The sequence below is a fragment of the Podarcis bocagei genome (assembly GCF_964188305.1).
Source record: "Podarcis bocagei genome assembly, chromosome: 13".
Taxonomy (NCBI): Eukaryota; Metazoa; Chordata; class Lepidosauria; order Squamata; family Lacertidae; genus Podarcis; species Podarcis bocagei.
The window spans coordinates 37,275,194-37,301,076 of NC_138138.1; the positions used below are offsets into that span (position 1 = coordinate 37,275,194).

General features: G+C 47.9%; 1 protein-coding gene and 1 long non-coding RNA gene across 5 annotated transcripts; one reads left to right on the plus strand and one right to left on the minus strand.

Annotated features, from left to right (window-relative positions):
* The first annotated feature begins 1,983 nt into the window (after positions 1-1,983).
* Positions 1,984-25,600, plus strand: LOC308572358 (branched-chain-amino-acid aminotransferase, cytosolic-like). Of its 2 annotated transcripts, none has more exons than XM_081168326.1 (11): positions 1,984-2,844; positions 15,272-15,346; positions 15,536-15,736; positions 15,843-15,953; positions 16,547-16,666; positions 18,017-18,180; positions 19,635-19,777; positions 21,074-21,159; positions 23,148-23,288; positions 23,386-23,460; positions 25,090-25,600. In XM_081168326.1, the coding sequence occupies exons 1-11, from the start codon at positions 2,806-2,808 to the stop codon at positions 25,126-25,128; spliced, it is 1,194 nt and encodes a 397-aa protein (XP_081024452.1). In that variant the 5' UTR covers positions 1,984-2,805; the 3' UTR covers positions 25,129-25,600. The 2 variants fall into 2 exon arrangements, with proteins under 2 accessions (XP_081024452.1, XP_081024453.1); XM_081168327.1 differs by lacking the exon at positions 1,984-2,844 and adding an exon at positions 5,885-5,923.
* On the minus strand, positions 2,851-12,348 carry LOC308572371. Of its 3 annotated transcripts, none has more exons than XR_014001744.1 (4): positions 11,936-12,348; positions 5,784-5,857; positions 4,240-4,376; positions 2,851-3,232 (listed from the first exon to the last, which is right to left on the minus strand). It is a non-coding gene; the product is annotated as an uncharacterized lncRNA (long non-coding RNA). The 3 variants fall into 3 exon arrangements; XR_014001745.1 differs by having other exon boundaries at positions 2,851-3,833; XR_014001746.1 differs by having other exon boundaries at positions 2,851-4,376.
* Positions 25,601-25,883: the final 283 nt, after the last annotated feature.

A 25,883-nucleotide genomic window follows, 5' to 3' on the forward strand; every position in this document is an offset into this window, starting at 1 on the left:
AATGCTGCTGTGGAAAAGGATGTCTGCATAAACAGAATAAAGAGTGCACAAGGAGACCAAGGCACAGTTCCTGTTTTAACAGCTGTTCCCACCCCAGAGGCAGCTGTGTCTCTGCTCTGTTGGGGGGGGGGGGATAGCTGCGTTGAACAGCCAGCATCTTCTGTGGTAATGAGCAGTCCATGCAGCAAAATCAATTACTCCAGCGCTCCCTTAATTACTTCTTTCAAGCCAATTAACTAATGTCCTGGAGAAACAGAGCATTAGCTCCTCATTGACTAGGTACATGCTAGAATTTCTGGTTGCCACTCCATGCCCCTCCATGCCCCCAAGAACAGCCACTGCTGCATCAGAAGTGCAGATGGAGAAGGCAACTTCACATGTTGAGTTTCTGGCTGCCAACATGTACAACAATACTGCCCTGAAAATATAGCAACCCTCTTCATAAAACCTCAGTCCCTCTGTCTCCTGTCAAACTATGGGTGGGTGGGTTGTGGTCACTCCCTCTGACAATGTCGTTGTTGTCGTCGTTATATGTGTGTGTCAAATTTATATATTTTCTACTGCTTAATGCTTACATGGCTTCTAAACCAAAATATTTAAAACTAATTCTATAACGTCTGCATTTAAAGCAGTATCATATCACTTCAAACAGTCATGGCATCCCCCAAAGAATCCTGGGAAGAGTAGTTTGTTAAGGGAGCTGAAGGTTGTTAGGACACCCCAATTCCCCTTCCAGAACACATATTCCCAGAGTGCTTTAAAGTCACCCCTCGTTCCGTGGAACTGAGAATGGTAGCTCTGCGAGAGGAAGAGGGGGCTCTTAACAACTCCTAGCACCAAACAACAAACTTCAGCCCCCAAAATTATTTGGGGGAAAGCTATGACTGTTTAAAATGGTATGATATTGCTTTAAATGTGCAGTGCAGATGGGGCCTTAAAATACAGTATAATTAAAAAGAGACCATAAAACAACCCTATTAAAATATAAACCTCCATGATTAAAATGTGAAATTAAAACAGCTAAACAATACAGGAGACTCAGGTCAAGCAATCGAAGAATTTTTTATGTAAAAAAGTGCATCTTCAAAAGCTGGCAGAATGCCAATACAGAAGTTGAAGAGTTGGTGGGTAAGTGAATGGTTTTGTTCTAGGTTTTCTCATCTGGGTGATTACCCCGTTTCGTTTCCAAAACTCGTGAGTCCAGGATGCGTTCTTTCCACTTTAGGCAAGCACATAAAAACTTTCTACACCATTCAGATTTTTTTTTAAAAAAATGTGTTTATTGTCTCCCCTCCCATTTTTACAAAAAATGAACTAAAATAAAATACATGATTATCACTTGGAAAAAATTCATTGTCTTCAAAGTGCTTAAGACCTCCTCTTCTTCATCCTCCTAAGAGCCCTAGTGAGGTAGTTAATTTTTACTATTTTAACCAGTAAGGATGGGAGATCTTGCTGTCATTTTTCTCAAGGACATGGCTAAACAGGGAGAACATCAATAAAATTTAGGATTTAAATGAGTTTTTGTAAGTGCCTAAAACCTTTCCATACATGATCCTAGTGATCTTTGTAAGTATAGCCAGTGTTTATGGTAGGGTAGGATTATAATTATTTCGCCCCCTTTTTCTTACAAAATGGGTGAGAGGAGAGACTGAAGCTCAATAGTGCCTTGCCAATGGCCAGTTCACAGCTGTGCTGTGAAGACAAAAACAGGGGCTTTCCATCTCTTAGCTCATGATTTTAACAACCACAACTCTGGACCCGGATTAACGCTTTAGACACTGATTCACACAGTGGCTCCTGTGCTGCCTTGTGCATTGCAACTCTTGGATACCTAGACATATTTTTACTGGAGGTGCCTTTCCACAGCTGTGGTTAGTCCAGTAAGAAGTCACGCTTTTCAGTTTCCTTGTGTTGTGGCTTTCCAGTCTAAACCGATTTTTAACTGAACACTTGATGTGTTATGCCCTCCCACTTACTGGAGGGCTATAACGTTTAAAATAAATAACACCCAAGCCAGATGACGTGGGTGTTTGTGCACATTCTTGAATCCCTCCCAGCTGTTGGCCAGGCCCCTGTGCTGCTGTTTGCTTGCTCTGTGCATAGTCAGATGCAAAGCTGACACATGTGCTCCTTGAAGGGTGTATGTGAAACTGCCAGCTTTGCCATTGGATGGGTGAGTGGGCGTGTGTAGGGAAAGCGAGTGTGATTGGCTGCAACATCCCCCCCTACTTTGTAGAGGGTACTTGTGCCAAGAAAAACGAAGATGTGTTTGTGTGTCTAAAATACATGTACACATTTCCACAAATCCTTTCCTAACAGACACCCTTCATTCTTCTTGCATCATCAGTGCTTCTGATCTTGCCTTTATCAGCTACCCTAAATGTAGCTGCTTCTGTAAATGTTTCTGTTTTGCTCAACTTGCTTGTTTTTTTTTTATTACTCATACATAGGGAAGAATGTGCTGAATACGTCGCAGTACTGAATATAATCTCGATATAATTCCTTATTAGGGTTGTAGAGCCTTCGCATTTTAACTCGCCGTTTAAATGAAGTCGACCGGGGGAAGGGAAGCAAAGCCCTTTGTACATACTTAGCGGCGCACTCATCCTTCAAAATTTGACATTGAAAACAAAGGCGTCCTGAACTGCGCCCTCTTTTCAGCTCGAGCCTTTTTGTCACGGAGAGCCGCATGGAAAGTAGGCAAATAGAGGTGGAGCTGGAGGCGGGCGAGGGGCGGAACCTTTCTGCCCCGGCTCCAGCAGGCCCCGCCCGGCCTCATTAGACAGAAGCACCACCAACAGCATGGCAGCGACGGCGGGACTCCCGCGCTCTTTGGGGCGGGTAAGTTGGGAAAGGGGAGGGGGGCCAAGAGGGAAGGAGACCCGGCGGCCTTTCCCCGCAGCCCATCCCCAAATAAAAGGGAAGGGGGCTGCACTTCCGGTAAGGGGGTCACGGTGGTGGGCTCAGTCCTGTCCTTAAATAACTCCGGGCGGGAACGTAGCAACCACGTTAAAAACAACCAAAAAACACCCTCGTCTGCTTTTAGCCAACCTCTTCTCTAAATTCCTTGCCCAGTTCCTAAACAGATACTCACTTATTACCCATTTCCTTCCAGATGGGTATTAGCTTGCTTCTTCCCCAGTCCTTCTTTCCAAGGCGCAATCCCCCCCAAACCCCAATATTCGCCTGGACACTCACCACCTGGCTCTTCTAATAACTGTTTTTCAGCCTGGAAAAGATTGGGATCAGTAGTAACACGTTACCTATTTCCCCCTCCCTCAAGCCCCATATCTCTTCTCCAACAGAGGAAATTTACTGAACAGGATAGCCCCATTCCAGCTGGCTTCCTCCTTCAAATAAATTCCCAATTTGATATTTCCCAAAGGCACATCACTGCCAAGTTGTTACAAAACACACTTCTCCTCGCCTCTTGAGATCTTTTAGTCCTAAAAAGATGGCTAAATCTTTTTCTCCTAAAAATAACACTCTCCTCTGCTATATTTCCTTTAATTCCTCACGAGAAATTCCTTAGGGCACCCAGAGCAGTATACTTTTCCACACCTAAGGTACTGTTCTCATACTCTTTCTTTTTTTTACAATTTTTGACACAAGGGATGCTTTGCACAATAGGAAGAATTCTGATTTTTAAGTCTATGGTGATGGCTGCCTCCCTCCCCCCCCCACCTGGTCTTGCTTGAAATGGCATCGATTTGACCCATGCAGCTTATCCCACTCAAAATTCCTCCAGGCTTAGGGTAGATTTTTCCCCAAGAACAACTTTATCCTGCTTCAGTGATTGGTGTGTATGTTCCTCAGCAGCTGTAACTTCCCTGTGATTTTTAAGAATGGCAATATGCTTAAATGGAATAAGGAGCAATTTAAGTGTTCACTACACAGATAAAACCCTGTGAACTTTAAAAACAACTGCTAACATTCAGTTTATGCATTTCTGATGTGAATGTGTTTCTGATTCTAGCTTAATAGACACTAAAACACGTGGGTTTGGCAGTGGGGTTATGAAAGTTCATGTTGGTTAGGAGGAAATTGTGGATTCTCTATCCGATCCTTGTAAACTCTGCCTGGAAATATCAACACCTGGAGCAACCCCATTTGGTCATTATTCTTGTCCTGACCTGTTATACAAATCTAGGGGCTGCCCCTCCCTTTGCAGCCACAGTCCCAGGGCAGCATACCTCCTGCTTTCTTTATTTAAGTTGGCATGATATTCTCACCTACCTGGAACACTGTGTTCTCTCTTCCGCTTCTTTTTTCTACCGCTCCACCCCTGACTTTCTGACATGCATCTTGCGAGAGAGCTGCAACTTCCTGATAAATAGAGCTGATTGTGTTCAGAGGTCTGGATTGGGTTTCTACTGGAGGAGAGAGAGAGCAATTTCAAAGTGTTATATTGCTTGTCGGCAATGAAAAGAGGAACAGTTGCCAAGGCACTGAAAATTCTGCAAAGGCCAAGAATTATGGTTGCCACTACTGCTGAGTTTCTCTGTTCAGTCCCCTGCTGTCATGCCAAGAGCAAGGAAGTGCCTTTCTGGTTATTTTGAGATCCAACTCAGTTGCTTCTCACTCATTAACAGAGGTGTGTGTATTCTGCACCCAGGAAAACTAAATTCAATTCAAAGGAAACCCAGGAGATTGGCATTGCTGGCTGCAGGTTGCAGCAGCCCTGGACAAGATGTTCCCTGCTGAGACCCTCCTCCTGTGAGGGGGGCTTCTTGGCTTTCATGACCCTTCTCCGAGCAGAGATGAGTGGATGTATCTATCCTCTCCTTTATGAATGATGCTAATTCAGGGGTACTGTGGGGAATGTAAAGGGTGGTTAGATACAGCTGCCTGTCACAGTCGAAAGTGGTGAGTCATTCATATATAGGAGTGGGGATTGGGCAGGCATCAGCAGTGGGCCCTGCCAGGGCACTAGGGTTCTAGCAACTGCCCATGGATGTCAGGTGCAAGGGGAATCTTTGCCGCCGGGGTGCAAAGATCCAGCCAGCGCCCCCAAGTCTGACAAGCGCCTCCGTTGTGACTGACAAGTGCCGCCGCTTGCACAGCATGTCTTTGGTAAATGAGCACACAAAGTCAAAAGTCTGTTAGTGAAACAGTAGGTATACATTTCGGTAATACCCAGGTACATACCGTACTTTTCCATGTGTAAGGCTAGGTTTTTCTCTTTAAAAATTATGCTAAAAAGTGTGAGTCGTCTTATACATGGAGCCACCTCCCCCCATTTTCTTAAAATCGAGTTCCCCAAAATGTCTTATACATGGGGATGTCTTAGACACGGAAAAATACGGGCATGTATTTTGTTTTTCTAGCTTGATCAAAATTTTTATTTCATAACAGGTAGATAGTTAAGAGCTTAGGCAGCCTGAGCGCCTGGCGCCCCCCCCCCCGAATTCGGTGCCCGGGTGCCCCGCACCCCTGGGTAAACACGGCTCTGCCAGGTGCTAATGCTAGCTTTGAATACCTGGATGTTGTAGTAGTACCATTGGCTGATTGCAGTAGATCAGCAAGGGCTCCTAACTTCCAGCTGTAGAGTAAGAGCAACAAGGCTTTCCTCCTTTAAACTGGAGCTTTAGAACCTCTGATCTGTAATAACTGAGATTTGTACTTGTCTATGTAGATAATCCCAATGTATGGCTCATGGATTGCAGGAGGTAGGTGGTTTCGCCTCCCTCAGCCACCATTTTGCACTTGGTTGGTGCACCTCAGGGTTCAAGTAAAAACAACAGCAAAGTAGATTGCGTCAGCCTGATGTCTGCCCATACCTGCTGTAGATCATAGGCCTGATGGGTGGGCAACCACTGCCACAGTTTTCTTCTTTTGTTTTGTTTATTCTTCCCTAAGAGAAGAAGAAAAAGAGGAGAGATGAGAGAAGCCTTAAGGATAATTATAGAGAGAGACAAAGGTGTGCAAACATATATGATATATATATAATTTATAAAACAAAAACAGGTCCCATATTGCCCTGGATTAAAGGAAGCAACTGCACATTAAATCACATCTTATTTAGTTTATATATCCTCAGTTCCATACGTTTGCTTCATTGATATTCTTTATTCCGATCCCAGTAGCTGAGTTCTGTAGAACGTTTAGTTAGGAATGAGTGGGGAATTATTAGTTGGTGAGAAAACATTCCCGCTTAGATGTGTCCTGGCTACAAGAAGGTAAAGTGGCTGTGATTCGGTGGGAGGTTGACTACAATGGGGAATAAGGCTATCATAGCTACTAGCCATCATGCCTATGTTCTGCTTCTACTGCCTCTGAATACTAGCTGCTGAGAATCACAAGTGGGCACGGAGTGCTCTTGCTCTCAGGTCTTGCTTGTGGGCTTCCCATGGGCATCTAGCTGGCCACTTTGAGAACAAGATGTTGGTGCAGATGGGCCTTTCATAGCAGGGTTTTTCTTAAGTGCATGTGATATTTCTATTTCCACAGGTCCAGTCACTGTCTGTTTAAGGTTCTCCCCACTTTATTCTTACAACAGCCCAGTGAGGTTTTAGATTAGGATGAGATACAATCACTAGTCCAAAGCTACCTAATGACTTCCATGGCCAAATTGGGGGTTTGAAAACAGGCCTCCCCAGTCTTTGTCCAACACTCTAATCCCTACACTGCGCTGATGATTCTCATAATATCTCATATCCACATCTGATGTGAATCTCCTTGATGGAAAAGCTTGGAAGAGGTAGTATCAGATTACCACCTGCTGCTGCCTTGTGTGTGTTTAAGGTGGCTGTTTTTAAATTAGATTATCCACTGATTTGTGACAGGGCCTGCAGAAAAAACCACCTGGCACTGCACCAAAAAGTTATTTTTTGCATTTCGAAAAATCATAATCCACTTGATCAAAAGTCTCCAAGCACCATACAGATAAATAGTAGATAAAACCTAAATCACAATTCACCATTAAAAAACCTCCAACCCAAATATATCATAATTATAAAACAAAGACAAAACTTTAAAAACAAATACAAGTAACCAAGTTATATGTCTGGGTAGGCTTGCTTTTCAGCACGCGTATCCAACAATGTAGTGAGGGCATCTGTCCAATGTCAGTGGGGCAGGGAAGGTCTGAGACAACCATGCTGGCTCAGGGACGTTGGTGTAGTGTTGAGATAGCCAATGTGGTTCCCTCCAGATGTTGCACTACAATTCCCCTAATTCCCAAGTGGTATTGCCCACAGAGTTTATGGGAGTTGGAGTCCAGCAGCAGCTGGAGGGCACCACCCCACTCGCTGCCCCTGGAGCATTGTCTCCCTTTCTCCTCTGGAATAACTCGTGCCACTGAGGGCCAAGTGGTCTGGGGAATCGGGGCTGGCAGAGCAGAGACCCACCACAGAAAGAGCCTCCGCTTGAAATACAGTGGTACCTTGGGTTAAGTACTTAATTAGTTCTGGAGGTCTGTTCTTAACCTGAAACTGTTCTTAACCTGAGGTACCACTTTAGCTAATGGGGCCTCCCGCTGCTGCCGCACGATTTCTGTTCTCATCCTGAAGCAAAGTTCTTAACCCAAGGTACTATTTCTGGGTTAGTGGAGTCTGTAACCTGAAGCGTCTGCAACCAGAGGTACCACTGTACTGCGATGGCTTTGAGCAACCTGCCCTTCTTATTCAGTTTTGTGGCTATTGCTTCTGCAAACCAATGCTGGCTTCTCTGTTTCACAGGAGAGCATTAAAACGCTCCCTCTTGTGGTTGTTATTAATCTCTCACAATCCCTCATTTGCCTCCTAATCCCCTTAATTAGAGGTTGACTTAATGCTTGGAGGCTAGAATTTCATGTCTGCTGTCAAGCTAGTTTGCTCTCTGCCACGTGGCTCTTGAGGCCTTCAGCAGTGCGTCCTGGGGTATCCGATTTCTCCCAGCGGCCCTTCTCTTTCCCCTCAGCTGATTTTGTACATTTAGCTGGCATATCAACTGAATCCCCTGTTTTGCCTTAATTTGTTCAGGGCCTGCCTCCTCTGTCACATAAAGCGAAGCGAAGCAAGGGAAGGGGTGTTAAGGAGGCCGGAAGCTGAAGGCAAAGCAGTTAAGGGAACTGGTGCAGAGCATTATAAACAGGCTGGGAGGCCATTTTACAGATGGCAAACTGAGGCCAAGAGCTAGTGATGTGTCTCTGTGACTGAGGCAGAGTTTCAGCTCAAGTTTCCCAGGCCCACAAGCTACCCACTCAGGATTGTAATGCTTGTGGAAGTTGAATGCTGGAAGAATTGGGGCACACAAAGGAAAGAAGTCCTTCACACAGGGCATAGTTAAACAATGGAATGTGCTTCCATGAGAGGTAGCAATGGCCGCCCACTTGGATGGCTTAAAAAGAGCATTAGGCAGGTTCAACAAGACCAATAGTGAGTCCAGCGGCCAAGAAGGCGGTTTCTGCATGTGCTGTAGAGGGAAGTGAGGGCTTGCCAACCTGGGAAGGTAGCCCATCTAGGAGAAGGAAAGCTCTCATCCTAAACCTCTGCTGCCTTGTGGGGATATCTGTGGGAGAAGAAAAGGCTAAGGAGGAAACCCTACACAAACCAGACTGGAGTCCTTAAGACGGTTGGACAGCACCTTGTAGGCCTCCTTCTGGCAACTCCTGCAGCCAAGCTGGTACCAAATGTATTGCTCTGCTTCCCTTTGGACTGTCTCTTGAGACAGACAGATGCCAGCAACAACACCTAAGGCCAGCAATGGCCACTAGCCAGGATGGATATGTTCTGAATGCCGGATGCTGGGAGTCGCAAGTGGAGAGCATGTGCTGCTGCCCTCAGGTCCTGCTTGCAGGCTTCCCAGAGGCACTGTGGGAACAGGATCCTGGATGGGCCACTGGCCTGATCCAGGAGGACTCCTCTTATGGAACTATATGTCACCACCTGCCACCTCTCACTGCCCCCTTTACATGCTGCTATTCTGTTGGCTCAGCCCCCATTTCTTAGAGTGATAAGGTTGGAATCTTTCACGCTCAGTCTTGTCCTATTGTTCCTCCAAGGAAAGGGGAATTCTCTGGGCCTTCATTGGCTTTGATCCCAGGTGCCCACTTAGAAGAAAGAAACTGGTTCAGTCACCCCCAGGGTTATTATATGTATTCCAGCCTTAGCAGGTTTCTTGCTCGAGGGTGGGCTCTTATCTGGGTTGGAATGCGAGGGCTTAAGAATTCTGTCTTCCATTCAAATTTGCACAACTTTCTAGTCCTTGTGGTTTTGGAGAAAAATGCATTTTCCTTAGCTCTACGTATTTGCCCTTATGAAAAAGCAAAGCAAAACAAAACAAAACAACTTAGCCCAATCTCAGGATTTCAAAATTTAAAAACTGGTCTTGGGAAAACAGAATGATGTAGGCAAAGTAAGGAGATGCATGCAGATATATTTCATTTGCATAAATGAGGCTAATTACTGATTTTTGGATGTGCAAAATTTGAATACTTTTGGGATAGTGTACACACAGCCCACGAAGTATACCGGCTAAAGGCTGAAACACTTTATGGACCATTCTAAATAGCCATTTACCTGATCACCAGTGAACTGGACTCCCTTCCAGACAAGGGAAGTGTCTGTAAACAGAGAGCTGGTCATTTCAGGTCATCAATGTAAATGGTATATATGTGCTGTAAAGATTTTCCAAGGTTCTTTGCCTCTTGCTGCCCCCTGCTGTTGGAATTGTTTTCTGCAGCCATTTAAACAATCTTTTCCCAGATTGCAAAATCTGCTTAACTACACATTGTCTGGAAGCCTGTTGATGCTGAACACCCAGAGCACCCTGCACTCACAGTCACTGCCTTTTCTTTTTCTGAGTCTGTGCACCTTTAAAATAAGTATCTTGCAGGCAGAAATTCAGTAGACATTTCCCTCACAGCATTGCATTTTTGTGCCTGAAGATCTGTTGAATTTCTGCCAGGCACACAAGTGAAAAATGTACAGCAGTTCTGTCATGGGGAGTGGGAGGCAGATATTCAGTCCACAAGACTCCCTCTCATCACCCATAACAGTGAAATGTCTTCCCAACAGAAGGAAAACCAGAAAGAAATAGTTTGTATTACGTTGAGCCTCCTCCCATCCTATGTGGAGTCCTTGCCTATCCTAAGTATGAAATCCTAGAGCCCAGGTCTACTTAAAACCCATTCTTCTTCCACTAGCTTCCAGGCTGTTCTGCAGTCACTGGTTTTAAACCCCAACCCCATCTTTGGGCCCCTGGGGAAATGAGTTGGAGAACTAATGAATTGCTCAGTGGTAGAGCACATTGTGAAAGGGCCCGGGTTCAGTTCCTGGCATTGCCAATTCAACTGGGCACCATGGGGGTGAGGAGAAGGCAGGGGGAAAGACCTCTGTGTCTGACACCCCAGGGAGCCACCACCAGTAGGACTACGCAGCGCTGGAGTGGATGGAGAAAGAATCTGACCAATTTCACACCTTGATCCAAGAACCCTTCTTTAGAACCACTCTATGGCACCCGTGGTCCCTCCTGCCCCCTCAAGATGTTTTGGACTGTAACTCCAATCATGCTGCCCAGGGATGATGGGAGTTGTGGTCCAAAACATATTGATGGAGGCAGCTTACACCAAGGCTGGCTCACAAGTAATAGGCTCTGCCCTATTATTTTGCATTTGGCCTGACCCCTGAGCTGCCATTATGTTGCCTGGCTCTGGTTGGCGAAACTGTATATCCCAGCAGAGAGAACAGAAGCAAGCTTGTTCACAAGCCTGAAGTCTCCTGCTCACTGGCCTGGTTGCCTCGGCCTCCCTGTCCCCAAAACGAAGCCGTTCTCCTTGATGCCAGGTTCTAAAATCTACCCCAGCTTTTAATGCTGTGATCTCTAGGGTTTGTCAACGCATAGGCTCTCTTGCTGGCAGTGCTTGCATGTGAAATTTCTATCCAGCTGGAGCCAGAACCGTGTAAGAGTTAGAGTGTAAGACTTTGGCCAGGGAGGTCCAGAGTTCAGATTCCCCCTCGGCCATGAAGCTTGTTAAGTAACCTTTGACCAGCTGTTCTCTCTCTCTCTCTCTCCCCCTCCCCCTCCCCCTCCCTAGCTTCATGTGGCTTATGGGGTGGGGGCCATAACCTACTCCACATCTGCCATACTAAGCTAATGGAAGGCCAAGATACAAATGCATTTAATATTCATCCAGTGGTACCTCGGGTTAAGAACTTAATTCATTCTGGAGGTCCGTTCTTAACCTGAAACTGTTCTTAACCTGAAGCACCACTTTAGCTAATGGGGCCTCCTGCTGCCGCTGCGCTGCGGCTGCACGATTTCTGTTCTCATCCTGAAGCAAAGTACTTAACCTGAAGCACTACTTCTGGGTTAGCGGAGTCTGTAACCTGAAGCGTCTGTAACCTGAAGTGTATGTAACCCGAGGTACCACTGTACCTCAGGTTACAGACGCTTCAGGTTACAGACTCTGCTAACCCAGAAATAGTACCTTGGGTTAAGAACTTTGCTTCAGAATGAGAACAGAAATTGCACGGCGGCAGCAGGAGGCCCCATTAGCTAAAGTGGTGCTTCAGGTTAATAATGGTTTCAGGTTAGGAACGGACCTCCAGAACGAATTAAGTTCTTAACTCGAGGTACCGCTGTACTTTCCTCCCAGAAGCTCACATCGCTTTTAAGCGTGGTGTCTTTCCTTTCCTTTCCCTGAGTTGGGGATGCAAGCAGAGTCTCCTGCCATCCTTCTGAAAGCTGTCACTTCATAAATCATCATAACTCATTGCAAGCAGCTCACACCTTCAGGCCTGATCAAGAACTCTGTGTGGCTTCAAACCTTGCATACTCTTACAGAAGCTGGCTCACTAGGAAAGGGTTTCCCTGCTCCCCTTTCCAGCCCATGGGATCCACTATCTCCCTGTTCCTCACTTCCCAGTGAATTGCATGATTCCCAGTTAAGGGTAGAGGACAGGAGGAGAGGATCCAAACCACCTTAGCACCCATATTCATGCAAGCTTACCTTTTAAAATCTTCCCCCTTTTCTTCACCAAGAAGAGCTGTGCTGTCTCCGTGCTTTGAAAGAAAATAGTATTTTAAAAGAATCTCGCCGTAGCAGTGATCTCCGCCGCTCTTTGTTCCTGCTGCTTTCCACCCTGGGCTGCTGTGATGCAACAGGGGCTGAAGTTCAACTCTGGGAATTCCTCCCCCCCCCCAAAAAAAAAAGAAGATAGAAAGGAGGGGAAGGAGTTGGAGACTTGTTCCCGCCTCTGATTGGGGAATGGCTGCCTCACAAATGGAAATTGCCGTGTTCCCACGCTCAGATCACCAGCCTTTTGTGCTCCCTTTGCTGAGCCTGGCAATGAAGGCAGCACTTTTGAAAGCCGTGGCGCTGGTTGCCAATGTAGCAGCAGCAGCAGCAGAAAGCAGGCGTAGAGCAGGCAAGATTTCTCTCACACACCCACACCCACCCAGGGATGTCAGCCGCTTAGCTCCCTGAAGGCCCCTGGTGTTTGCAGATTACACATTAACTGAATCTGTTTGTTCATGGGGAATGAGTGATTAGAGAAGTTGGGTTAGCAGCAAGTCCTGGACTGAGGCTGCCTGGCTTGTTTGTTCTTTTTAATCCTGAGGCAGAAGACCCAGCAGCATGATCCACCCTCCAGGAGGGTGCTTGTGGTGTCTCTGGATGAGTCCCTGCTCTGGGCTTTCCTCTTCCTAACACACACACTCCTATGAGAGCATAAGGGTTTCCTGGAGCCTGATCATGGGTCCGCCCTAGCTATAGGACTTTGATTGGCAGCAGCTCTCTGAAGATCCCAATAGAGCAAGGGTCAGCAACTACAAGTGACGCACGGGGGTCGTTTAGCCGGCCCACAAGCCACCCCTGAACTGAGCTGCCCATTTGACGAGTCCCCGCATGCCGTGCTAAACCAGTGTGGCGCAAGGACTCGCTTCTGCGGCGCCAGGAATTGCGTCTGTGCAGACGCCGGAAATTGTGTTTGTGTAGACGCAGGCACGCGCGTGCAATCCGGCCCACGGAGGGATCTCAGCTGGAGTGAACCGGCCCAGGCGAGGTAAACCTTGCCAACCCCTGCAATAGAGGCTTTTCTCAGCCTTCTTTCTGATTGTCTTTTTGGTTAGGGTTTGGAGCCAGGGTGGGGTGGAAACCCATAAGTCCCCCTGGATGTTGTCAGACTCCAACTCCTATCAGTCCCAGCCAGTATGGGCGATGGACACTGTGTTTTCTCAGGAATGAATACCTCTGGATTAACATTCACTAGGCGTGCTCCTGCAGCTGCTGAGCTAGGGGCAGGGTAAGAGTTAGGGCAGAGCGAAGACTTAATAATAATAATAATAAATTTTATTTATATCCCGCCCTCCCCAGCCAAAGCCGGGCTCAGGGCGGCTAACAACAATCAAATAATCAGTCAAATAATCACACAATCTAAAAATATTTCATTATAAAAATTAATTAAATCAAATTGATGGCAACCAATTAAGCAGAATTATGTGCAGGTTGCCAGAGGAGGGAGTCAGGCTGCGCCCTGACCAAAGGCCTGGCGGAACAACTCTGTCTTGCAGGCCCTGCGGAAAGATGTCAGGTCCCGCAGGGCCCTAGTCTCTTTTGACAGAGCATTCCACCAGTTTGGAGCTGCAGCCGAGAAGGCCCTGGCTCTAGTTGAGGCCAGCCTAACCTCTCTGAGGCCTGGGACCTTGAGGATGTTATTATTTGCAGACCGTAGGTTTCTCTGTGGGGCATACCAGGAGAGGCGGTCCCGTAGGTACGAGGGTCCTAGGCCGTATAGGGCTTTAAAGGTTAAAACCAGCACCTTAAACCTGATCCTGTACTCCACCGGGAGCCAGTGCAGCTGGTATAATACCGGATGAATGTGCTCTCGCAGCGAAGACCCCATAAGGAGTCTCGCCGCGGCATTCTGCACCCGCTGGAGTTTCTGGGTCAGTCTCAAGGGCAGCCCCACGTAGAGCGAGTTACAATAATCCAGTCTGGAGGTGACCGTCGCATGGATCACAGTGGCTAGGTCAGGACGAGAGAGATAAGGGGCCAACTGCTTAGCTTGGCGGAGATGAAAAAATGCCGCCTTTGTTATAGCTGTAATCTGCGACTCCATAGAGAGGGAGGTATCGAAGATTACACCCAAACTCTTAACGACCGGTGCTGGCACTAATTGCACCCCCGCAAGAGATGGGAGTTGCCCCCTCGATCCCATATCGTCCCGCCCCAGCCAGAGGACCTCTGTCTTCGAAGGATTTAACTTCAACCGGCTCCCACGTAACCATCCAGCCACAGCTTCCAGACATCTGGTCAGTGTGTCTGGGGCCGAGTCAGGATGGCCATCCATCAACAGATAGAGTTGGGTGTCATCAGCATACTGATGGCAACCCAGCCCAAAACTCCGGACAAGCTGGGCGAGGGGGCGCATAAAGATGTTAAAAAGCATCGGGGAGAGAATTGCACCCTGAGGCACTCCACACACCAAGGAGTGGCGTGATGACAATTCCCCCCCAAGCGCCACCCTCTGTCCCCGACCAGAGAGAAACGAGCGCAGCCATTGAAGGACTGTGCCCTGGATCCCCACGTCGGCAAGGCGGTGGTCCAGGAGTTCGTGATCGACCATGTCAAAGGCTGCTGACAGATCTAGAAGAATCAGCAGCCCTGACCCGCCTCGATCCAGCTGCCTGCGGAGATCATCTGTTAGGGCGACCAGAGCCGTCTCGGTCCCATGACCAGCGCGGAAGCCGGACTGGAATGGGTCCAGAGCAGACTTGTCCTCCAGAATGGGATGTGTGAGACCCAGTAGCTCGGTCCTTCTCTCTTGCCTCAGAGAACAGTGCTGGGAGCTTTGGCCTACTAGGCAGAGGCTGAAGACCAAGGAGGAGGACAGGAAATGCAACCTGGATCGTCCTGGCATTGCAGAGGCCCTGTGTTAATTCTCTTCCTGATACCAGACTTGACTGTGGGTTTTTTTTAGTAGCAGGCTCTATAACCATGATCTAGGGCTGCAGAACCAAAGGAAGGCGTACTCCGCCACCAGCCAGGGCACTGCTGGCCACTGGGGAGCTTCACCCACTGCCACCTAGGTGACTATCTTGGCCCCATCCATTAGCCAGAGAAGGACCAGCTGCCCCCAGGGGATTGATTTCCTCTTCCCTCCTCATTCCCTTTTCCTTTTGTATCATTGTCTGTTACTACAGGTCAGTGGAATCTGCAAGCAGGGGCTGTCTCCTCTTTTAATATATGCACAGCGCTTAGAAAATTATATGTGTTTTCTTTGTGTTAAATAATAGGGACAGGATTTAATACCAGTTCTTCGCCCATTTGCATCTTGCCTTCTAGGTTTTGAGAGGGAGGACCAGCGATGCGCTAATTTCTCTTCTCGGTCCCCAGAGATTTTTAAGCACCACGTTCAAGGTGAGGAAACTTGTGGGCTCAAGAACTCCTAATCTGGGGGGAATCTGAGCTAGGAAGATGCGGGTTGGATCCGAACCCTCGCAGAGGGAGATCCCACCTTTTAGTTTGATATTGAAAAAGCAAATTCCTAGTCCTCATGGAGGCCTGACTGATGAACGGTCCCTGTTTCTTGTTTTGTTTCAAAACCAGGCCTCGGACCTCCAGATTGAATTGAACAAGCACCCAAAGTCCAAACCAGACCCCAAGGACCTGGTCTTTGGCAAGTATTTCACAGACCACATGCTCATGATAGAATGGAGCCAGGAGAAAGGCTGGGGGAAGCCACACATCAAACCTTTCCAGAATCTCTCGCTGCATCCAGCCTCTTCTGCCCTGCACTACTCAGTGGAGGTAACTGCTTCCTATATAAAAAGAGTCTCCGCTGTCAGTTTCACTAGGTAGAGTCTCTAAATAGCTCGTTTCTTCCATACGACTCTCCTCTCTCTCTCCCATCTAGCTCTTTGAGGGGATGAAGGCTTTCCGGGGCCCAGACAAGCGCATCCAACTTTTCCGTCCCATGATGAACATGAACCGCATGTTACGTTCCGCGCTACGTGCTTCCCTGCCGGTGGGTACTTCTGGTGAGGCGGCCCCTTGCCTCCCTCTCCTGCAGGAACCGTGGGTTGCTGAATCTTAAACCGTCTTCGGATATGCCCCACCCCCCCACAAGTGGTGCTGCAAGGTTTGGGGGCTGAGACCCAGGCCCTCCCCTCCGCTCATCCTCGGGTCAGGCAGGAGGGTCCCTGAACACAGCAGGGCTGCCTTGCTACCTTCTCAAAGGGATGCACAGATCTCTGAGCCTGGCATCTACATTGACCCAACCGTCCCAGGGCAAAGCCTGAACTTCTTGCATTCGGCTCGCCCTTTCTCTTTTCTCTCCTCGGCACAAACGGCGATGCAGTCCCTTTCGCCGCACAGGGTGCGAGCGTGTTCAAAGAAGTGGCCCTCTAGAGTTTTTAACTACGGAGTCCGGGACTCGAACTCGGGACCTTCTGCATGCAGGGCAAGATGCTCTGCCGTTGGGCTGCAGCCCTAAAGCATCTTTCTGTGGGAGTGGGGAAAGAGGCTCACCTTGAGGCTCTTGGGGTCCAGAAAGAAGAAGGGGAAACAGCCTCACCGGTCTTCCTTGCTCTTTCCCCACCCCTCCCTTCTGCACAACAGCCCTTCGACAAGTCTGAGCTTCTCGAATGCATCCGGCGGCTGATCCACCTGGACCAAGACTGGGTCCCCCACGCCGAAGCCACCAGCCTCTACATCCGCCCCACCTTCATCGGCACCGAGGTGTGTTTCCCGGGCCCACCTCTCCGCTCTCCTCTTTAAAGTATACCTTGGAAGTCAAACGGAATCCGTTCCAGAAGTCTGTTCGACTTCTAAAACGTTTGGAAACCAAAGTGCGGCTTCTGATTGGCTGCAGGAAGCTCTTGCAGCCAATCGGAAGCCGCGGAATGTGGGGACGTTTATATAATTTAGCAGAGTTTAAACGATCTCCTGTTTGAGTTTATGCAGCAATAAGCGGGTTGCTAACTCGTTTGAGTCCTATCAATAATTATACCTTCCTGGTTGATAATCCCTTTCTGTCCCTCTTAAAGAAAACACACATGAATCTGAATCATATTAACATAAGCTACTTTACTATGAGATTCATTCAGGTTTACAGAGTTGTTCCTGAAGGCAGGCTTAGGTTACATAACAGATAAACTATATACTAGATAGCAGTTAGTCATGAGAAGACTGCATCCAAGCAGTTACCAGTTAACACTCCTTGCAGCAACCAACCAACTGACCAACTGAAAAAACTGCCTGCCCCATAGAGGCAGTTAGTCCTCTCAGAATGTTGGACTTGACTGACAGCTTTATATCCCACACGGAAGCCCCGTCGTGCATGCGGCTTCCAAAAGAACGTTCGAAAACTGGAACACTCACTTCCGGGGTTTGATCGTTCAGGAGCCAAAACATTCAAGAAGTAGGGCTGTTCGACTTCCAAGGTATGACTGTATTTCTTCTGCTAGAAAGGCTCCCTCAGCGGCTTACACGCAGTCAAAACAAGGCAGTCTCTACCCACAGCCCCCCCCAAAGGCCACAGCACCCCAGGGAAAAGGGGGAGGGGAAAATCAAAACTCAGGCACCCCCAGTTTCTAAACAGTAGTTCCTAGATTGGCCAGGTAGTGTAGTTTGGGGCAGGAGGTGCCTGATGGAGCAAGGCCATCAAACCTGATGGAATGTGCCCTGATTCCTGTTTCTCCCACGGAGGCAGCCTGATGGAATGGTGACTGTTGAGGGAACAGGAGGGAGGCTTGATGGAGCTGGCCTGTCGCAGCAGAGCCAATGGAGGGTATTGCTCGACTGCCAATTAGGGGAGCTTGGTCTATTGGGGGCGCACCATCCTCAGTCCGCCATCTTACAAGCAGCCCAGCCTCTTGGCGTCTTCCTTCTCAGGGTCACCCTTGAGGGAGGAGCAGCGGGAAGAGGATGGGGACAGAAACAGAATGAGCTGGCTGCCCCTGCCATTGGCTCTCGTTGACTCTGACTCCGTCCCCTGCTGGGCTGCCCTTCTTCCCACTCTGCCCATTCCAATGGCCGCCAGCCAACGCCTGTGCCAACACCTTGCTCTCTCTTTCTCCCTCTCCACAGCCCTCCTTGGGGGTCGCCAAGTCCAGGCACGCCTTGCTCTATGTGATCCTGGGCCCCGTGGGAGCATATTTCGCTACCGGCACCTTCAGCCCCGTTTCCTTATTGGCCGACCCTCGCTTTGTCCGTGCCTGGATGGGCGGCGTGGGGGACTGCAAGGTGGGCGGGTGAGTACGGCGTCTGTTTCAACAGGTATGGCAGCAGGATGGTCTCCAGCCCAACGCTGCCGAATCCAGGGGCAACCCACGTGGTGGCCTCCGGGTCTTGATGGACTGCAACTCCCATCAGCCCCAGATAGCATGGCTAATAGTTGGGAGAGATGGGAGTTGTATTCCAGTAACATCTGCATTGGCTACTCCTGTCTAGCCCGACTGGCAGTGGATATCCAAGATCTCAGGAAGAGAGAGAAAAGGGAGCACATTTCCCAGGTGTTTTGAAATAATTTAACTGGAAATGCCAAGGACTTCACTAGGCCTGGGTGATATATCGCCCAGGACTGGTATGAGGAGCAGAGATATATCGCTGGTGAAACCGCCACCGCTCCTGAGTTCCTCTGCTAGAAGCGTCCTCTGGAGGGAGTCAAGAGTTCCTTCCTCCAGTGGGTGCTGCTAGCAGAGGGAATCAGGAGGGGCAGCAGTTTCACCAATGATACATCGCTGAGTGAAACCGCCCTTGCACTCTGCCCTCATACGATGCAGAGGGAGAAACAAGCTTAATAATAATAATAATAATAATAATAATAATAATAATAATAATAATAATAATAATAATTTATTATTTATACCCTGCCCATCTGGCTGGGCTTCCCCAGCCACTCTGGGCGGCTTCCAACAAAATATTAAAATACTGTAATACATCAAACATTAAAAGCTTCCCTAAACAGGGCTGCCTTCAGATGTCTTCTAAAAGTCTGGTAGTTGTTGTTCTCTTTGACATCTGGTGGGAGGGTGTTCCACAGGGCGGGTGCCACTACCGAGAAGGCCCTCTGCCTGGTTCCCTGTAGCTTCACTTCTCACAGTGAGGGAACTGCCAGAAGGCCCTCAGCGCTGGACCTCAGTGTCTGGGCAGAACAATGGGGGTGGAGACGCTCCTTCAGGTATACTGGGCTCAAGTATATTTAGGGCTTTAAAGGTCAGCACCAACACTTTGAATTGTGCTCGGAAATGTACTGGGAGCCAATGTAGGTCTTACACTGCAATGTTGAAAAGCTGATATCGCCCAGCTCTATCTAGACTTCACCTAGGACTGTCTTACCTGCACCTGTTTGAGCCTCCTCCATCGCTGGATTGGGGAAGGCTGGTCCCCACTCTCTTAAGCTGACATTTGAACAGCTGAGGCTCTTTTTATCGCTGTCACTGAGCGAAATTATTTTTGCATGTTGTTGTGATGTGCATTTTTATCTTTCATGGCTTTGTGAACTGCCCTTGGCGGGTACTATGCCCTGAACGGCAGTATAAAATTACTCACATAAATAAGTGTAATGGGGTTATCTCTGAGAGTTGTGGCCTGCCTTCCCCACATCTTCAAAGAGAGGGTCGACTCGGCACTCTCTGCTGCCTGCAGATGCCTTTAAAAAAAAACCTGACGGTGAAATCCTGCCTTGCTCTTGTGTCTCCCTTAGCAACTACGGCCCCACCATTTACGTGCAGATGGAGGCCGCCAAAGAGGGTTGCCAGCAGGTTCTCTGGCTCTACGGGGACGACCACCAGATCACAGAAGTCGGGACTATGAACATCTTTGTGCTTTGGAAAGACCAGCAGGGAGGTGAGGAACTGGGTCCCTGAGCTGTCGGGAGCTGCAATTCTCAGCAATGGGGGTACTGAGACTCACTGCCTCTGAGAGTGGAGGCAAGTAACTTGAATGAAATGAAATGAAATGAAATAAAATAAAATAAATGCCGCATTGGCTGGTCTGTTAGGGCACGTGGGACACTGCTGCATCGGCCTCCATCGGCAGTCCAGGGGGTGGCAGGGTGTGCCAGCTTCCTGCTCTTTGCATCAGCCTTGTCCTTGTAGAACTCAGCAGGGAGGAAGGAGGTGGGAACAGAACTAGCCTTACTTGGCCCTGCCCCTCACTGTCTCTGGCTACGCCTCTCATCGCCTTTGGCTCCACCTCCTCTTAGTCTCCTTACCTTCAGCTGTATGACTTCCCATGAGCACCAACCACCACTTAATAAAAAATATTTGAATGACGCCCTGTATGTGAAGGAAAAGGGAATGCCTCTCCTAAATCAGGTGTTTCTGGGGACATATGAATGCTTCATTCAGAAGCAAAGTATATTTCTTTTCCCTTTAGATGTATTTTTTTTTTTTGTATTTTTCAAATGCAAATTTATGCCGATGAAATCTGATTAATCAGCTAAAACTCATATGTTCAGTCAAGCAGGGTTTCTTTAATCGGGTGGCAGCTCTAGCTTTTCTTTCCTTTTTTTAAAAAGAAAGAATTTGGAGTTTTATTTTAAAATTTTGCAAACTGACATAAAACACCCCCCCAAAAAAAAGACGAGTCCACTGTTAATGCTGTCGTTGCATTACAACACGTTGGAAAAAAATTAAAAGCATATGTAGAGGTAAAACAATTTGCGTTAGCTATTACCTCATCTTATTTATGGAGAAAATAAATGTATGCAGGATTCTTTTTTCTTAACTTTTTCCTTACTAAGTGCAATCCGGGTAGATAATTCCGCCCCGTCCCCCTCAGATTTTGTTCCCCTTTTGATCTTGTTTGTGGTTTATGAAGTGTCTAGATGTGTTGGCTCACATTCCTGGCAGCCTGGTATGTGTTGAACCTGCACCATTTAAAAGCAAAAGACACACAATCTTCTCTACATTGTTATTGAAAAACCATTACCTTCTATGGCTTTTTGGATTCATCCACCTCTTCGGCTTCTGACAATTCAACATGAGTTGCCCACGCAGTTTAAAGTATGTTATCTTTGAAGTTATGAGGATGAGAAAATTGGATCTTAACAAAAAAAAAAGCAAAAAGCAAAATTGAAGGGAGTTGAGCTCTGTGTTTATATGTTTTCTGCATGTCTGTCACTGCGTCCTCCCCTTCCAGATCTGGAGCTGGTCACCCCTCCTCTGAATGGAATCATCCTGCCCGGTGTGATACGGCAAAGCCTTCTAGATCTGGCACGCGAATGGGTGAGTTTGGAGAAAACAGGAGACTTTTGATAGTGCTGGAATGAACCTGAGGGTGGGTGGCGGATTTGCAAGCTGGAATTTTGCAGCAAAAATCTTTTTTTGCTTTCTCCAGATGATCTTTCAACACACCCACAAGGCCTTTAGAAAGGAGGGGAAAACAATGCATTTTGTTGAATGAGCTAAGTTAGAGAAGCATATGAAACTGCCTTGTATGGAGTCAGGCCGCTGTCCCACCTAGCTTAAGATTGCCTACACTGACTGGCAGCAGGGTTTCAAAGTAGGGCACTCTCCCAGCCCATGTTAGGAACTGAGATATGAAAGCTAGGAGCTAAATGGCACATTAAACCTAGGTTGTGGGCGCAACACTGGAATGTCTAGGTGTGCTTTTTTATATATATACCGTATTTTTTGCTCCATAAGACACACTTTTTACTCTTAAAAAGTAAGGGCAAATGTCTGTGTGTCTTATGGAGCGAATGTGTGGTCCCTGGAGCCAAATTGCCAGAGTGGGCTGCTCTTTGGTGGTGGTGGGTCCACGCTCCTCTGCCGGCAGCCTCGGCTTCCCCCTGCAGCCCTGGGAAGCTTTGGAGCAGCGGGAGGGCTATGCACCCATGCCCCACGCTCCTGGGCTGCTGAATGGGGGTGGGGGTGCTGTTCTGCAGCAGCCTGCCCTTTCTCCTCAAGGTTTGGAGCAGCGGGCAGCCTGCCCCACGCTCCTGGGCTGCTGAATGGGGGTGAGAGGTCTGTTCTGCAGCAGCCTGCCCTTTCCCCTCAAGGTTTGGAGCAGCGGGCAGCCTGCCCCACGCTCCTGGGCTGCTGAATGGGGGCGGGGGTGCTGTTCTGCAGCAGCCTGCCCTTTCTCCTCAAGGTTTGGAGCAGCGGGCAGCCTGCCCCACGCTCCTGGGCTGCTGAATGGGGGTGAGAGGTCTGTTCTGCAGCAGCCTGCCCTTTCCCCTCAAGGTTTGGAGCAGCGGGCAGCCTGCCCCACGCTCCTGGGCTGCTGAATGGGGGTGAGAGGTCTGTTCTGCAGCAGCCTGCCCTTTCCCCTCAAGGTTTGGAGCAGCGGGCAGGCTGTTCGCTGAGAGAGGGGAGGAAGAGGACTAAGAGGAAAAAATGTGGCATTAGCAATGCTTTGGATGGAAACGAAGGTGGTATTTTACATGAAGATAGCGAAGAAAGTGATGTCAGTGATTGTGAGCAACTGAGTTTCATAAATTCTGATTCTAGCAGTGATGAGTTCTTGGCGTTCACAGAAGACTAGAAGAGTACTCAAACCTTAAAGTCTCTCTTCATTTCTTAATGACAGTGATGATGGTTCTTAATTCCACTGTTGACTGCTGTTCACTTTACATGGCTGTAATATGATTCTGATATACCGGTTGTTTATTAAATACAGTAGTTTATACGACATTCGATTCAGAATATTTTTTTTTCTTGTTTTCCTCCTCTAAAAACTAGGTGCGCCCTATGGTCGGGTGCGTCCTATAGAGCGAAAAATACAGTACATAAGCTGAAAATGAATGAACTGCAGCTAAAATATTAAGTTCATTTTTCACGTACTCTAGTCCTTCCCCTGCCCACCCCCATAATATTCTAAAGTGGGTCTATTCTCCAGTCTTCAGAGAGTAGCTGGAAGTGAGGAGTCCTCCTTTCCTTCCGCTCTGCAGTTTTAATCTGAAATTAAGGCACAGTACTGCACCCAGAGCTCAGAAACTGCTTGAAATTCCTGTTCCCAAAATGCGTCCAGAACAATGGCAGTTTTGAACACGGCTCCCGGCCCTTCCTGGAGAGGCCAGGGATTGAACCTGGAAACTTCTGCATGCCAGGCAGATGTCCTGCCCACTGAGCTATAGCCTCTTTCCTCAATTATAGTTGCGTTGCTACTCCTTCCATACTGAACTTGAGAGGTTTAATGTTGCTGCTTTTAAAATAGCTGGCAATGGGTTTGTTTGTTTCTTGTTTTCAATCCTGAATCTCTTTCCACCCAGGGGGAATTCAAAGTTTCTGAAAAGGTTATCACAATGGCTGAGCTGATCCAAGGCCTGGAAGAAAACAGAGTCAAGGAAATGTTTGGTGCGGGGACGGCCTGTGTCGTTTGTCCCGTGAATAAAATCTTCTACCAGGGCAAGGTGAGAGTTAGGACATGGGCCCAACACTGGCCTTTTCTGAACCATCCGAATTGTGATTCATGTTTCGTGACAAATCTCTCCTCCTCTCTCATGTCAGAATTACCATATCCCCACCATGGAAAACGGACCTGAGATTGCAAAACGGTTTCTGAAGGAGCTGACAGATATTCAGGTATAGCTTAGCAAAGTGGGGCGGCGGGGTGGGGGGGACGGACAAGTTGTTTTTCATTTTAAGAAAACAGTATGTAGGCAAAGGGCAGAGTCCTGGGTGCTTATCCTGCCTGTGGTTCCCTGTTTGGCCACCAGTGGGCGCAGCGACCTTGTGGAGTAACCTTCCTTTGGTACCCACTATGCAAGAGGAATTTAATACAGTGGTACCTCAGGTTAAGTACTTAATTCATTCCGGAGGTCCGTTCTTAACCTGAAACTGTTCTTAACCTGAAGCACCACTTTAGCTAATGGGGCCTCCTGCTGCTGCCGCGCTGCCGGAGCACGATTTTTGTTCTCATCCTGAAGCAAAGTTCTTAACCCGAGGTAATATTTCTGGGTTAGCGGAGTCTGTAACCTGAAGCATATGTAACCCGAGGTACCAGTGTAGGTTGATTTAACCTGGAAGAATGAAGTGTAAAGGGATAATTGTGCACAACTCCACACACTCCAGGAACAGTGGGGGCTGGCAGCAGATTCCACCCGTTCTGATCTGGAACAATATGCCCTTTCCATCGCTAGGGGAAGCCACTTCCCTGCTTTTCCACCAGTTCACCCCACATGTTTGATAATCTCTTGATGACTTTCAGCTGCAGGTGTGTGGACACACACAGCAATTTTCTTTTTGTAGGGATGTAAAACCTTCCCAGAATTTTTGAAGCTGTGTGTTGGGCGGGGGGAGTGGTTTGTTTCCACCCCCAAACACACACCCCACCTCATAAATTTAAGGGGAGGTGGGAAAATAGACTTTCTTTTGCTCCCTTACTGCATTGTGGGGTTGGGCCCATTTCTGCCTCTCCCGTCATTATCCCAGTGTCAGGCAGCTGCAAAGCCTAGAGCTAAGCAGGGAAGTGGCCGCAGCTCAGGGATAGGCCCCAGACTCAACCCCCAGCAGCATCTCCAGGAAAAGACTCCCGGGGAGCTGCTGCCAGTCAGGGTTGACATTACTGGGCATATCATTGTCTGTGAATTTGCGGCCAGGTGGCATTTCCAGCCATGCTAACTGACTACCGTATTTTTCCATGTATAACACCCCCCCGTGTATAAGACTGGGTTAGGGGGGGTAAGGGGTTAGGGGGACTCAAAATCAAGAAAATGCACTATGCACTATCCGCGTATAACGGCCTCGGTCCTATATATCTCCACCCCCACCGTTCAGCCCGGACACTGAGATCCAGCGCCGAGGGCCTTCTGGCGGTTCCCTCATTATGAGAAGTGAGGTTACAGGGAACCAGACAGAGGGCTTTCTCGGTAGTAGCGCCCGCCCTGTGGAACGCCCTCCCTTCAGATGTGATGGAAATAAGCAGCTATCTTATCTTCAAAAGACATCTGAAGGCAGCCCTGTTTAGGGAAGTTTTTAATATTCAATGCTGTATTGTTTTTAACACTTGATTGGGAGCCACCCAGAGTGGCTGGGGAAACTCAGCCAGATGGGTGGAGTATAAATAATAAATTATTATTATTATTATAAGGCGACACCTTATTTAAACATAAAAAATTTGGGAAAAAATATACTTATACACGGAAAAATACGGTGTATCTTCCCACCTTCCCTTATTCATTTATTTATTTCTCTCTCTCTCTCTCCCTGCAGTATGGACGTGTCACCAGTGACTGGGTCTACCCAGTCTGACGTAGGCTGAGCAACACCCCACCGGAGCCGCCTCTTCGTCTTCCTCCTCCTCCTCCTGCTACAGCCTCTCCGTTTTTCTCTCTCATCTTACCAATGCTGTATTTATGACTTGGTTCTATAGCTTTGACAGTCCTGCCTTTTTCTCTGTCAGAGTTTGGACTGGACCGGTTATGCTCTCGGATAAAGGTGGCCTTCTTCTGCCTGTTACGACTGCAGGCCGCTTTGTGGCAGCAAAACACTCCACTCTGGGATGTGCCCAGAGCTTAGAAGAGCTCCTGCTCGCATCTTCTGTGCAACGGGAAGGAATCTTTGGACTGAAATCGCCGCCTCCGCTGCTCTCTCTGCTCCAAAATTCAACCGCTTTCTGCTTTTAAAGTGCAATATTGAGAGAGAGGGAGAAACTGATGTGTCTTCAAAACTGTTTAAATCCACACAGAAACTCACACATGTTTTGTGTTTGTTTGTTTTGTTTGTTTTTTAAAAAGTAGTTACACATCCAGGATCTGTCCGGAAGAGACTGTTTTTAATTTTTTTTAAAGTATGTTCTTGGATTCACGCAGAAGCACAGAAGTCTCAAGTCTAAACTTTTTGCTCTGGCAAAAGTTAGCTTTCGTACACTAGTCACCGGTGCTAAAAAAAGCTTAACTTTTGCTTCCTGATCTGCAGTTCTCCAGACGTTTCAAATTTACCGCTTGAACATTCTTGCCGCCTCTTTTTTAATATTCCAAATCTGTCTTGGCTTAGAGTTAAGAGAA

Coding starts and splice junctions, on each gene's coding strand:
- LOC308572358 (XM_081168326.1), top strand. CDS start 2,806: ATGGCAGCGACGGCGGGACTCCCGCGCTCTTTGGGGCGG. Junction 2,845..15,271: donor TCCCGCGCTCTTTGGGGCGG/GTAAGTTGGGAA, acceptor CTTGCCTTCTAG/GTTTTGAGAGGGAGGACCAG. Junction 23,461..25,089: donor AGGAGCTGACAGATATTCAG/GTATAGCTTAGC, acceptor CTCTCCCTGCAG/TATGGACGTGTCACCAGTGA.